Below are 15,433 nucleotides of genomic sequence, written 5' to 3' on the forward strand. Positions count from 1 at the left end.
AAAAGACTTAAAACTAATTATCTACATATAGTTTACCAAGTGGAAATACAAAATAATTAGTTTTACTGTAAGGAAGGTAAAAGTCATATCGTACCTTTGACAAGACTAACAAGTGATAGAAATTCTAACAAAACTAACCGATAGATAGAATTTATATATATATCCACACGATCATGGGATAAATTAAGCTTCGAAACTTATTTTAATACTTTTATCCGATAAAAGTTAAATTTTAGTCAAGATATTAGTATTTTAAGGGGGTAATCAAAGATATCAGTATTTTAATGGTGTAAATTTTAAGATATCATTATTTTAATGGGGGTGCAGTGAAGATATCATTATTTTGTGGGGGTACAATCAAGATATCAGTATTTTAAGGGGGGTACAATCAAGATATCAGTATTTTAAGGGGGGGTACAATCAAGATATCAGTATTTAAATGGGGCTACAATCAAGATATCAGTATTTTAATGGGGCTACAATCAAGATATCAGTATTTTAATGGGGCTACAGTCACGGTATCAGTATTTTAAAGGGGCTACAGTCACGGTATCAGTATTTTAAAGGGGCTACAGTCAAGATATCAGTATTTTAATTGGGCTACAATCAAGATATCAGTATTTTAATTGGGCTACAATCAAGATATCAGTATTTTAATGGGGCTACAGTCACGGTATCAGTATTTTAAAGGGGCTACAGTCAAGATATCAGTATTTTAAGGGGGGTACAGTCAAGATATCAGTATTTTATTGGGGCTACAGTCAAGATATCAGTCTTTTAATGGGGCTACAGTCTCGATATCAGTATTTTAATGAGGGTACAGTCACGATATCAGTATTTTAATGGGGCTACAGTCAAGATATCAGTATTTTAATGGGGTACAGTCAATATATCAATATTTTAATGGGGCTACAATCAAGATATTAGTATTTTAATGGGGTTGTACAGACAGCAATGATATCGTACAGGAAGTTGATAAATCTGTTTTGTTAAGACCGCCCCTAATATCCTCAATTGGAAATCCCCATGGGTCTAGGGGACAACCAGCCTTAGTAGTAAGCAACCAGTAGGAGCTCGCGTGCTTTTTATCTTTTTAGAAAATGTATTTCCTCTACACGCTTAGAAATTCTTTAATAAAAAGGAAAAAATTGAAGGAGTGTATTTCAGGCGGATTTAATAAAAGTCTGTCCGGTTTTGGAAATCGACTGTACCTCAGCCCAACTGTTTTTTTCTTCATCCCAACCAACAAGAGAGAGAGAGAGTTAGCGATAAAAAAATCGTACGAGACTATCGCAATTTTATGTGAAAGAAAAAATCCTCATTTTCTTGAAAAAAACCTTGACCCGATTTTGGCGACTATACTGTTGTTCAAAGGGTATAAACGCGGCTCTCTAACTCTACAGACTTTTTACCGCCAAAAACTACACCCAGGCCTTTTATGGGAAAACGGGGGAAAATCTATTAAATCGTTCTTTTTCTCTGTCCGCCACCATTCAAGAATTTTAATGCCTTAATGACTCCCTCTCGTGTGAGTGAAGTGTTTATTTTTTCATACCATCCACCGGTAACAGATCCTGCGCCGGTTTCAATTTATTTAAACGCCTAATTTTTTGACTAATTAGGCTTTGAGAAAAAATGTTATTGGACTAAGAAATAAATATTTGCTAAGTAAATTTGTGTATTATTATTACCTTGTAATAGCTGTTCTTGAATAAACCAATATACCCATTGAAGGATCGGCCATACTTCGAAGTTTTGTCTCTGTAGCTAGTGGTCCGATCTAGTACTTTTTGGGGTCACTTGTATCGTACTAAAAGTGTGTTCGTGGATTTAAAACATTTAGGACCAACGGTGGTATTATATATTTTTTTGTTCTAGTGTCATCTGTGTAATTTTATTTTTGATTGATTTTAAATTGGTTTTAATTTGCTTGATATCCTGATATGCTTAGTGTCCGTTAGGTTATATCATTAGAGATTAAAAATATCCGTTAGGCCTAACATAATTTATTTCACGTGGACGCCAAAATCTCCGTTAGGCCTTACATACGTTTTTCGCTTCGACGCAAAAATCACCGTTAGGCCTAACATATTCGGTGGATCTTAAAATTCATTTGGCGCGTGAAAATATGCCGCCATGTTAGGGTATAAAAACAGGTTAATATGCATGCTATACCTCTCATTATAAAGGTACTGCCACGTGGAGAAACTTAATTTTGAAATAAGTCAATTATTTTACGTCGACGCAGAAATCTCCGTTAGGTCTAAAATAATATTTCGCTTCGACGCAAAAATCTCCGTTACGCCTAACATACGTTTTTAGTTTCGACGCAAACATCTCCGTTAGACCCAACATACCTTTATCGTTTCGACGTTAAAAAATCTTCAATAAGCCCAACCATTTCGACGTTTTTGCCCTCTTTGAAACCAGCCCTTACAAGTACCACATAAAGAGTAGCTTTCTCGATGTATTAATACTTGTTAGCGAAAAGCTGAATGTGTTTTATTGAAGTGAAATTAAGGCATCGTTTTGTTGATTGTAATCCTTTTTGTTCTAGAAGAAGTCGTCTTCGGTGGAGCCGTGACGCTGGGCGGCGGCGACCAAGACGTCGTGCAGGTCACCACCGTTAACGGAGCCAGTTCTGGCTCGTTCGTGCTACCCGACAGAAGCTCCGTCGATAGCTCCGATACAAGTAGGCGCCATAAAGGTCCCGTTTTATTGAATTAGGCCTAAACAACACGGAGAAAACAGTAACACAACGTTGAGGCGATTCTTAGCGTGTTTCCAGTTTTCACTCACAAGCTGGGATAGAACCTTTGAAGTTATTTGGGTGTTTAACCTTCATATATATATTTTTTAATGTTTCCGCTGAACCCCTGGAGCCATCAATTTGGGCACTTTAAACGTAAGCGCTTCGTTTAATATCAAAATTAAGGAGGTAACGATGAATTTGCAACTTACTCTTTAAGATAAAGAGTTGAAAAGGTTATCTCTGGTGGTATTAGTTCGGTGAATACCCCTTTCTGGGTGGAGGACGATTGGGTGTGTTCACTCACTTTTGTGTGAGATCTTTATTTTGTCTACATCCAATCGTTCTCCGCCCAAATGTCGCATTCACCGAAATCTAATAATACGTACGCCCAAATATCGCATTCACCAAAAGCAGGAATCCACGAATACGTCATGAAATTCGACTAAATTCCACGAATACGTCATGAAATTCGACTAAATTCCACGAATACGTCATGAAATTCGACTAAATTCCACGAATACGTCATGAAATTCGACTAAATTCCACGAATACGTCATGAAATTCGACTAAATTCCACGAATACGTCATGAAATTCGACTAAATTCCACGAATACGTCATGAAATTCGACTAAATTCCACGAATACGTCATGAAATTCGACTAAATTCCACGAATACGTCATGAAATTCGACTAAATTCCACGAATACGTCATGAAATTCGACTAAATTCCACGAATACGTCATGAAATTCGACTAAATTCCACGAATACGTCATGAAATTCGACTAAATTCCACGAATACGTCATGAAATTCGACTAAATTCCACGAATACGTCATGAAATTCGACTAAATTCCACGAATACGTCATGAAATTCGACTAAATTCCACGAATACGTCATGAAATTCGATCAAATTCCACGAATACGTCTTGAAATTCGATCAAATTCCACGAATACGTCTTTAAATTCGATCAAATTCCACGAATACGTCTTTAAATTCGATCAAATTCCACGAATACGTCTTTAAATTCGATCAAATTCCACGAATACGTCTTTAAATTCGATCAAATTCCACGAATACGTCATGAAATTCGATCAAATTCCACGAATACGTCATGAAATTCGATCAAATTCCACGAATACGTCATGAAATTCGATCAAATTCCACGAATACGTCATGAAATTCGATCAAACTCCACGAATACGTCTTTAAATTCGATCAAATTCCACGAATGTCATTAATTTCCACTAATACGTCATGAAATTCGACCAAATTCCACCAATACGTCATGAAATTTGATCAAATTCCACGAATACGTCATCAAAATTTGATCAAATTCCACGAATACGTCATGAAATTCGATCAAATTCCACGAATACGTCAATAAATTCGGTCAATTAAAACTAATATCGTATTTGAATTCGAGCAAACACTCGAAAATTTGCAACGTACGATTTAAATTCGATCAATTTACCACCCGGTGCCCCAAATGACGCATTCACCACACCGCCTACGTCTTAAAAATTGTAAGTTATTTAAAACGAAAAAAGTCGAACGCTTAACAGTTGGGCTAAAACGTACCGTTTTGTTATTTCCAGTATATTAAAGTACGCAACAACGTTAACCTTAACCCAAAAATCCCGTTTGAAATATGAGTTTCCGAGCCAATCTCAATCCGCGTCATTTAGTCGTACAATTAACAATATGGGCTGCGAGTAGGAAACATTCAACGTGACAGAAGTCGCGTGGATGTCAACCCTCGAAATGTAGGCTTCGGCTACAAATTGGAACGGCGCGTTATGTAGGTCGGAGCTACGACTGTCGTAAGCCGGCGAAAGCGAAATTTCTTTACGGTTAGCCTAGATTTTCGCTTTCATCAAATACCTCCTCAATGAAGGGTTGGCTTTCCCGCGCTACAACTTAACACTACGGCACCCAGAAGTAACGCACAAATCCAGAAGTATGACGTTGAACGAGTCAATGATATTCGGTCAATCGGAATTTTTCGAACGGGAAATTCGTCACTGCGTTCGTTGGCCATATCAGGGTCGTCGAGGGTGAGCCCGGGCCCCGGTAAAGTACAATATCCGTACCCCGGTAAAGTACAATATCCGTACACCGGTAAAGTACAATATCCGTACCCCGGTAAAGTACAATATCCGTACACCGGTAAAGTACAATATCCGTACCCCGGTAAAGTACAATATCCGGACCCCGGTAAAGCACAATATCCGTACCCCGGTAAAGTACAATATCCGGACCCCGGTAAAGCACAATATCCGGACCCCGGTAAAGTACAATATGCGGACCCCGGTAAAGCACAATATGCGGACCCCGGTAAAGTACAATATGCGGACCCCGGTAAAGTACAATATGCGGACCCCGGTAAAGTACAATATGCGGACCCCGGTAAAGTACAATATGCGGACCCCGGTAAAGTACAATATGCGGACCCCGGTAAAGTACAATATGCGGACCCCGGTAAAGTACAATATGCGGACCCCGGTAAAGTACAATATGCGGACCCCGGTAAAGTACAATATGCGGACCCCGGTAAAGTACAATATGCGGACCCCGGTAAAGTACAATATGCGGACCCCGGTAAAGTACAATATGCGGACCCCGGTAAAGTACAATATGCGGGCCCCGGTAAAGTACAATATGCGGGCCCCGGTAAAGTACAATATGCGGGCCCCGGTAAAGTACAATATGCGGACCCCGGTAAAGTACAATATGCGGACCCCGGTAAAGTACAATATGCGGGCCCCGGTAAAGTACAATATGCGGGCCCCGGTAAAGTACAATATGCGGACCCCGGTAAAGTACAATATGCGGACCCCGGTAAAGTACAATATGCGGACCCCGGTAAAGTACAATATGCGGACCCCGGTAAAGTACAATATGCGGGCCCCGGTAAAGTACAATATGCGGGCCCCGGTAAAGTACAATATGCGGGCCCCGGTAAAGTACAATATGCGGGCCCCGGTAAAGTACAATATGCGGGCCCCGGTAAAGTACAATATGCGGGCCCCGGTAAAGTACAATATGCGGGCCCCGGTAAAGTACAATATGCGGGCCCCGGTAAAGTACAATATGCGGGCCCCGGTAAAGTACAATATGCGGGCCCCGGTAAAGTACAATATGCGGGCCCCGGTAAAGTACAATATGCGGGCCCCGGTAAAGTACAATATGCGGGCCCCGGTAAAGTACAATATGCGGGCCCCGGTAAAGTACAATATGCGGGCCCCGGTAAAGTACAATATGCGGGCCCCGGTAAAGTACAATATGCGGGCCCCGGTAAAGTACAATATGCGGGCCCCGGTAAAGTACAATATGCGGGCCCCGGTAAAGTACAATATGCGGGCCCCGGTAAAGTACAATATGCGGGCCCCGGTAAAGTACAATATGCGGGCCCCGGTAAAGTACAATATGCGGGCCCCGGTAAAGTACAATATCCGGGCCCCGGTAAAGTACAATATCCGGGCCCCGGTAAAGTACAATATCCGGGCCCCGGTAAAGTACAATATCCGGGCCCCGGTAAAGTACAATATCCGGGCCCCGGTAAAGTACAATATCCGGGCCCCGGTAAAGTACAATATCCGGGCCCCGGTAAAGTACAATATCCGGGCCCCGGTAAAGTACAATATCCGGGCCCCGGTAAAGTACAATATCCGGGCCCCGGTAAAGTACAATATCCGGGCCCCGGTAAAGTACAATATCCGGGCCCCGGTAAAGTACAATATCCGGGCCCCGGTAAAGTACAATATCCGGGCCCCGGTAAAGTACAATATCCGGGCCCCGGTAAAGTACAATATCCGGGCCCCGGTAAAGTACAATATCCGGGCCCCGGTAAAGTACAATATCCGGGCCCCGGTAAAGTACAATATCCGGGCCCCGGTAAAGTACAATATCCGGGCCCCGGTAAAGTACAATATCCGGGCCCCGGTAAAGTACAATATCCGGGCCCCGGTAAAGTACAATATCCGGGCCCCGGTAAAGTACAATATCCGGGCCCCGGTAAAGTATAATTTCCAGGCCCCAAGAGAGCCGTTACTACTGGACATAGTGTTATATTTTCGTAGAGAAACACGGGAGACGTATACCTCGTTTGTTCAAACCCGGGCCCCAGTAATTTGTATTCGGGCCTGAACAATATTACGGTCAATAAATGTAAAAATTAACCAGCTACAGACATATGTTGCAATGTAGGTTGTAAACTTAGCTAATTATTATTATTAACAATTTTTCATTTCCCGTGTATGTTTTATGTTTACTTTTGAAAAGCGTTTTTTATTGAATTTAAATCATTGGTTTTTTATGTTTTATGCCTCTTAGTGACAAATTGATTAACAATTTGAGTGAAGTGGTAATTTAAATTAATTCTAATTAAATTAAATTACACTATTAAAACTTAATTTAATTTTCTTTATTCGAATTGACATAGTTAGAGAAGCTACTTTTGCATATTGAAAAATAAACTTTTAAAAATTACTGGATTTAAATCGCTAATAAAATTCTGGTCATACTTATAACCTGTTACGTATGCTACAACGACGTGGCCGCATGGCGACGCTGTAATCGCGCATATATTAACGTGTTTATTATTATTCCTGCCGGCGCGGCGCTGACACACTTTCGGAATGGGAAAGTGATGCCATGGCTAGTAGTACCAAGGCCAAACCCGTCCCTGTTAATGAGTAATAATTTTCTCCTACAGCCACCATCCCCCTGCGCTCTCACTCCCCCCCCCTGCGCTAAGTAATAATCACCCTTTTTCCTTGATCCGTCTGACATATTTCAACCCTCCCTTTTTTTCTGCTAATACATTTTATAGGTAATTTAATTGTAATTTTCTTAGATTAAATTATTAATTTTTCCTCGTTATATTGTTACTTAAGGTTTTCATTATTTATAGGCTTAGTCGAATTATTGGTCTCTATTTTCAAATGCTTAATTTTTATTTCAATTTAAATCAGAGGTTTATTTTTTATCAGTTTAATACTCTCAAATGCCTTTTTGTAAAAAAAATGATGTAAATTAACATAATTTTGGGCGCGCTAAGCAAAATTTATGAATTTTTAAAATTTTTTATTAAATTAAACAAATTTCACGAAAATAAATCTTTTCACTCAGCGTTTATAAAAAATTATGATGTTAAGAAACGTAATTAGTCTGCCCATTGGTGCATCTGTGGTGAATCTCGGTCTTCCCTCTACTTTCTTGCTTTACTCTGTCCCTTCATTGCATCTTTTGCTTTAGCTTGTCCTTTTATCGCCTCTCTTGTTTTAGCCTGTCCCTAAATTGCCTCTCTTGCTTTAGCCTGTCCCTTAATTGCCTCTCTTGCTTTAGCCTGTCCTTTTATTGCCTCTCTTGCTTTAGCCTGTCCTTTTATTGCCTCTCTTGCTTTAGCCTGTCCTTTTATTGCCTCTCTTGCTTTAGCCTGTCCTTTTATTGCCTCTCTTGCTTTAGCCTGTCCTTTTATTGCCTCTCTTGCTTTAGCCTGTCCTTTTATTGCCTCTCTTGCTTTAGCCTGTCCTTTTATTGCCTCTCTTGCTTTAGCCTGTCCTTTTATTGCCTCTCTTGCTTTAGCCTGTCCTTTTATTGCCTCTTTTGATTTAGCCTGCCCCTTCAACGCCTGTCTCTTTGGCGTTTCTCTCTGGTGTAACTTGTGCTCGTCTGCCTCGCTCTGTTGCGTTCGTCTGCTCCATACGTCTATAACTATCTTCCACAAGAGTGTCAGTCAGTTGAAATACTGGTATTGGGGCGTGACGTATAATTGACGTGATATTTTAGAAGGTTTGGGTCCACTTGCGCAGTTTTCTTTTGCGCAGTTTCCATTTGCGCACTTCCCACTTCCGCAGTTTTCGTTTGCGCACGTTCCCAATTGCGCGTTTCCCATTTGCGGAATTGCTATTTGCGCAGCTCCCCATTTGCGCAGTTTGTCATTTGCACGCTTTTTCCCGATTGCGCAGTTTCCCGCTTGCGCAGTTTCCCGCTTGCGCAGTTTCCATTTACGAAAACTGCGGAAATGGGATACTGCGCAAATGAAAACTGCGCAAATGGAAAACCGCGAAATTGCATTTGCGGAAATGGGAACTGCGCTAATGGGAACTGCGCAATTGGCCCATTACCTTTTAGAACATAGGCGCCTCTAGGTACGAAATTACCCAATTTGAAAAAATGATTTCACACCAGTACTCGGTGTGGTTCCCTGCACTCTAAGAGCAACAAACACAAGGAGAACGCAACTAGCACTTAAACACGCTAACGCAGTGTTGTGTACAACTTTCATTGGACGAACCTTTACGCTGAACGTTAAGCGTCTAACCAATGAAAACTGTGCACAAGAAAATCCACGACTTTTGACGGGTTGCGTTCTCCTTGTGTGGGGTGCTGTGTTTGCTGCTTTTAACGATGAAGTTCACAAAAAATGTATGGTCATTCAATAAAGTAGAATTTAACACGCGTTAGATACTTAGGGAACTTACACGTACTTATGTTAAAAATAATTATAAAATTATGCAAGTTCGATCTAATGCGTTCGTCTGTCTCCTCAGCGTGCAGGGTGACCAGACTTCCTATAAATTCCTTTATCTTCACCTATTTTCCTATAATTTCACGATCTTTTGAAAATGATAATTTTTCAAGTACGTGTCATAGAACATATAGTGAAAAAACTGCCACTTTCGAACCATATTTTGAAATCCGCTCAGTGATCCAATAATTCAAGAAAGCAGTGTACAAACAATTATCAACATTCTAGGTGATTCGAGTCAAAGTATACCGATATGCAGTAATAACCTTATTATTTTCCTATATTTTCCTATTTAGTTTCCTTTGTTTTCCTATAATTCGCTTATTTCTATTCCTTTGTTTTCCTATAATTCGCTTATTTCTATTCCTATATTTTCCTATAATTCGCCTCTAAAATTAATATTTTTTCTATAAAATTTTACAAGCCTTTCCCTGGTCACCCTGAGCGTGGTCCTAGTGTGTCCCACTCCAGGGGCGTAGGAACATTCTAGAAGTTGGAGGGGGCAAAGGGAAACGAAAAGGGGTCTGGAGAATGGTTTTTAATTTTTAATTGGGTGTAGCTTCTCCGAATGCATGTGTACTGTTTACTGTAAATTGGTCGAAAAAGACTGAAATTTAAACACAGTTGAGGTTCTATAAACTGTATATGCTTTTAAAATGATAATTGGGCCCTTTGAAAATTTCAACTGACCAAAATGTTGGAGGGGGCAATAACATTAGTTGCCCCTCCCAGCAAAATTCTAGGGAGGAGCATTGCCCCCCCCCTGCCCCTCCCGGTTCCTACGCCCCTGTCCCACTCTTAGGATTTGTCCTATCACGTCCCAATGTCCCTCTGCTTCAATTACGGCTTCTTAGCCAGACGTTTACATTGGTAATCGATTCCGTGAAATTTCACACGGCGATTTGTCGCGTGTCGCTGGTCGCTCGGTTGTTCAAGTACGCAGACAGGGTTCGAAACGCGATAGCCAGCTGCAGGTTTTCTCGATCGGTTGACCTTCGCCTTGAAAGAGCGGCGAGTCTGCACACTGGCATTTACCTTGATTAAAGGACGCGTTTCCTACTCGTCCACCTCTCGCTTCACGTATCCCTAATGAGTCCACGTTCGAATGCTATTACGTTATGATGACGCCTCTCACGTCATCAATGGCTCAATTCCAAAAGCAACTCTTACAGGCTATCTCTATTGTTTTTTTAATTGTTTTGCTAGATACAAAGTGTCAGCTAGGACACCTAGCCTGACACTTTGTATCTCCTTGTGTGGGGTGCTGTGTTTGTTTTGGAATTTCAAGGTAGGGTAGCTTGTGTAGTATCTTGATTTTTCACTGATTCGGTTTAAGAGAAAAACATATCAGGCTTGTTGCTTTATTATTAGAAAAATCATTATTCTCGTGACATAAGCTCAGCTTCGGGACATACGAGTTTTTGCGTCGTTATGCTTTCCTTGCATAGGCCCCCACTAAAATCTGCCTAGGACCACACCTTCAGTAAATCCGGGACTGGTCTAAAAACCATAAGCGGACATTTTAACACTAGCAGGGTTGCCACACGTCAGGGAAAACAGGGAAATCAGGGAAAAGTCAGGTAATTTAAGAATGGACCTAAAAAGTCAGAGAAATGTCAGGGAATTTTTAGAATTTGTAAAAAGTCAGGGAAAAGTCAGGGAATTAAATTTTATCTTGGCACTTTTTTAAGGTTATTTTTTAGACCAGATCTATGACAAACTCTATGATTATCATTTATTTCCCTGAAAGTTTGCTAATTTTTTCAACATTGCAATAACCTTTTTACTTAAATATAAGTCCATTTACTTTTATTAACTTCTGATAAAAGTCAAATATGAAATAAAAATTTGGCCTTAAAAAGTCAGGGAAAATCTCTTAAAATTTATTTCGGTTTGAATGCCAGTTTTGACCGCTGACGATTATTCTCGGTTCACACGTGCGAAATCGTTTCACCCCCGTTCGCTTAGGGCCAAGGCTTAACGTCATTTCAAATTATGACCATAATTTTGAAAATACTAAAATGTATCCCAAAACAATTAGTTAATCATGTTTACTATACATACAGTAATATTATTCGACATAATTTAGAATTTTATTCCCATTATTTTGGAAAATACGAGCAATTTTACTTCCTCGCCTTGTCGTTTTGAAAGCGATTCTAAGCGAACCGACTTGGACGAGTTGCTTCTCGAACCAGCACGAAGCGATACCTAACAAAATAAATACATTATTATTTACGTAATTTTCGAGAAAAAATGTTTTGTAAAGGCAAGACATGATTTATAGCGCTCGTGTAATTCATTTTATAAAGTAACAGAGCTTTGTAACAATTTTCAATCACCTCGTTTGGCTTTCTCGGGTACTTTCACTTTCAAACGCTCCGTTGCAAATTCCCCAATTTCATTATCGTAGACATTTTTTATTATCACAGGGCTCCCAGAGGTAATATAATTCCTATAAAATCCTATATTTTCAACAACGTCCAATAAAATCCTACATTTTTAGCAAAATCCGCCAAAAGTCCTATAAAATCCTATAATTTTGAAATTTTTCCCATTTCAAATCCTACCACTCACAATGTCAGTTAAATTGCGAGATTTAGCGACACACTCTATTATATCCTTATTTGTGAGAGCTGCCATTTTATTACAGCTCTGATTTCAAATAGCGCATGCAGGGCCGCTTCACGCGGTCAAGTGCGCGTAACGTCTCGAGCTGATGAGCACGTGCAGGCGCCCTTGCCTGTACTATTTTAAATTTGGCCTGTAATGAAATGGCCGACGTAAAAGAGTGTATAGGATGAATTCCTATACCAAGTCATTCTAGTCTATACTTTTGTTATTGTTAACATAGTTAGCTACTAGTAAATTTTTGTGATAAAATGGTTAAATAGTTTCTATTTTTTAAGTGAAAATCAAAGATTTAATTCTCTAAATATAGATTTTGTTTTTAAATGCATAGTTATAGTAAATTAAATAGCATATATAGTGCTATAAAATCCTATAATTTTGTAAAAATAGTGCGATAAAGTCCTATATTTTTAGAAATATAATCCTATTTTTCCTATAACAAATTTAAGATAAATCAGTATGTCACCCGTTTAGGGTAGCTCTAAAACAAGCTCAATCCGGTGTCGAATAAATAGTAGATTTTCTGTAAATGCTGTTGTAGCGATGGGAATTAATTTGGCGTGAAACGGCGTGTTAGTGATTGGCGTGACTTTAGAAATCAGGTCACTCGACGGAGAAACCAGTTTTTCTGAAACACGCGAACTATTTTTCATATTATGAAAACTAGTTGTTGCGAGTCGAAAAACTGGTTTTCACAACGCGCGATTTTTTTTTCAATCTACTTTCCAAGTTATCCAAAGAATGAAGAAGTATAAATACACGTTTCCCGCCGCGGTAAATTTGCCGTTCTCGGAAAACGTCGCTGTCACCTTTTTTGTGTAAATTTTCCGTCAAAACCTCGCCCTCCAAACACTACACAAAGGGTGTGAAAAATATTGCTGAACCGTTGCAATCCTTTGATTTACATTGCTTTATTTCTTAAAATGATCCTTAGAAAATTTATTCTTTCTTTCACTTTTGTTCACCTTGTTGAGTAAGTACGTATGGTATTTGATTGGTCAACCGTGTCTCAAAAGGTGTCTGAAACAAACAATCTGGATGATTGTAATTCCGTTCTACGGTTAGTACTTGGATAACTCCGAACACTTTTGGCTTTAAAAAACATACAGGGTGTTTCAAAGGGTTATGCAAAAATTTGAAGGAGTTGTAGGGGGTAAGTTGAGAAGTATGCCTGTTTTTTCCCATTTTCCTACGGTGAGTTAAAAGAGCGCCAGAGAGCTTCGAAGTGTGGCCTATTAGTCCCTGGAAGTAGGCTACAACAAGCGCAAAACCAAGCAATTCGTGTTCTTTTCCCATTCCGTTGGTCAATTCGTGTTCCTCTTTTCCCATTCCGTTGTCCAATTCGTGTTCCTCTTTTCCCATTCAGTTGTTCAATTCGTGTTCCTCTTTTCCCCATTCCGCTGTACAATTCGTGTTCCTCTTTTCCCATTCAGTTGTACAATTCGTGTTCCTCTTTTCCCATTCAGTTGTACAATTCGTGTTCCTCTTTTCCAATTCAGTTGTACAATTCGTGTTCCTCTTTTCCCATTCAGTTGTACAATTCGTGTTCCTCTTTTCCCATTCAGTTGGTCAATTCGTGTTCCTCTTTTCCCATTCCGTTGTCCAATTCGTGTTCCTCTTTTCCCATTCAGTTGTTCAATTCGTGTTCCTCTTTTCCCCATTCCGCTGTACAATTCGTGTTCCTCTTTTCCCATTCAGTTGTACAATTCGTGTTCCTCTTTTCCCATTCAGTTGTACAATTCGTGTTCCTCTTTTCCAATTCAGTTGTACAATTCGTGTTCCTCTTTTCCCATTCAGTTGTACAATTCGTGTTCGTCTTTTCCCATTCAGTTGTCCAATTCGTGTTTTTCCCCCATTCCGCTGTCCAATTCGTGTTTTTTCCGCATTCAGTTGTCCAATTCGTGTTCCTCTTTTCCCATTCAGTTGTTCAATTCGTGTTCCTCTTTTCCCCTATTCCGCTGTACAATTCGTGTTCCTCTTTTCTCATTCCGTTGGTCAATTCGTGTTCCTCTTTTCTCATTACGTTGGTCAATTCGTGTTCCTCCTTTCACATTCCGTTGGTCAATTCATGTTCCTCTTTTCCCATTTCGTTGGTCAACTCGTGTTCCTCTTTTCCCATTCCGTTGTCCAATTCGTGTTCCTCTTTTCCCATTCCGTTGTCCAATTCGTGTTCCTCTTTTCCCATTCCGTTGTCCAATTCGTGTTCCTCTTTTCCCATTCCGTTGTCCAATTCGTGTTCCTCTTTTCCCATTCCGTTGTCCAATTCGTGTTCCTCTTTTCCAACTCCGTTGTCCAATTCGTGTTCCTCTTTTCCAACTCCGTTGTCCAATTCGTGTTCCTCTTTTCCAACTCCGTTGTCCAATTCGTGTTCCTCTTTTCCAACTCCGTTGTCCAATTCGTGTTCCTCTTTTCCAACTCCGTTGTCCAATTCGTGTTCCTCTTTTCCAACTCCGTTGTCCAATTCGTGTTCCTCTTTTCCAACTCCGTTGTCCAATTCGTGTTCCTCTTTTCCAACTCCGTTGTCCAATTCGTGTTCCTCCTTTCCCATTCCGTTGTTAAATTCGTGTTCCTCTTTTCCCATTCCGTTGTCCAATTCGTGTTCCTCTTTTCCCATTCCGTTGTCCAATTCGTGTTCCTCTTTTCCCATTCCGTTGGTCAATTCGTGTTCCTCTTTTCTCATTCCGTTGGTCAATTCGTGTTCCTCTTTTCCCATTCCGTTGGTCAATTCGTGTTCCTCTTTTCTCATTCCGTTGGTCAATTCGTGTTCCTCTTTTCTCATTCCGTTGGTCAATTCGTGTTCCTCTTTTCTCATTCCGTTGGTCAATTCGTGTTCCTCTTTTCTCATTCCGTTGGTCAATTCGTGTTCCTCTTTTCTCATTCCGTTGGTCAATTCGTGTTCCTCTTTTCTCATTCCGTTGTACAATTCGTGTTCCTCTTTTCCCATTTCGTTGGTCAATTCGTGTTCCTCTTTTCCCATTTCGTTGGTCAATTCGTGTTCCTCTTTTCCCATTCCGTTGGTCAATTCGTGTTCCTCTTTTCCCATTCCGTTGTCCAATTCGTGTTCCTCTTTTCCCATTCCGTTGTCCAATTCGTGTTCCTCTTTTCCCATTCCGTTGTCCAATTCGTGTTCCTCTTTTCCCATTCCGTTGGTCAATTCGTGTTCCTCTTTTCCCATTCCGTTGGTCAATTCGTGTTCCTCTTTTCTCATTCCGTTGGTCAATTCGTGTTCCTCTTTTCTCATTCCGTTGTCCAATTCGTGTTCCTCTTTTCTCATTCCGTTGTTAAATTCGTGTTCCTCTTTTCTCATTCCGTTGTCCAATTCGTGTTCCTCTTTTCCCATTCCGTTGTTAAATTCGTGTTCCTCTTTCCCCATTCCGTTGTCCAATTCGTGTTCCTCTTTCCCCATTCCGTTGTCCAATTCGTGTTCCTCTTTTCCCATTCCGTTGTCCAATTCGTGTTTCTCTTTTCTCATTCCGTTGGTCAATTCGTGTTTCTCTTTTCTCATTCCGTTGGTCA

The 15,433-nt window shown here is 40.3% G+C and overlaps 1 protein-coding gene across 3 annotated transcripts in view; it reads left to right on the forward strand.

Annotated features, from left to right (window-relative positions):
* Positions 1 to 15,433, forward strand: part of ftz-f1 (ftz transcription factor 1) — a 101,272-nt gene that overhangs the window by 36,131 nt on the left and 49,708 nt on the right. For 2 of the 3 annotated variants that reach the window (XM_090175940.1, XM_090175942.1), the window contains one exon: positions 2,558 to 2,692. In XM_090175940.1, the coding sequence (XP_090032066.1) occupies positions 2,558 to 2,692 (135 nt within the window). The remainder of the gene's footprint in view (positions 1 to 2,557; positions 2,693 to 15,433) is intronic. The other variant, XM_090175941.1, reaches the window with a different exon arrangement.

The sequence above is a fragment of the Leiobunum rupestre genome, chromosome 5 (genome assembly GCF_980474605.1).
Source record: "Leiobunum rupestre chromosome 5, qqLeiRupe1.1.hap1, whole genome shotgun sequence".
NCBI classification, from domain to species: Eukaryota; Metazoa; Arthropoda; class Arachnida; order Opiliones; family Sclerosomatidae; genus Leiobunum; species Leiobunum rupestre.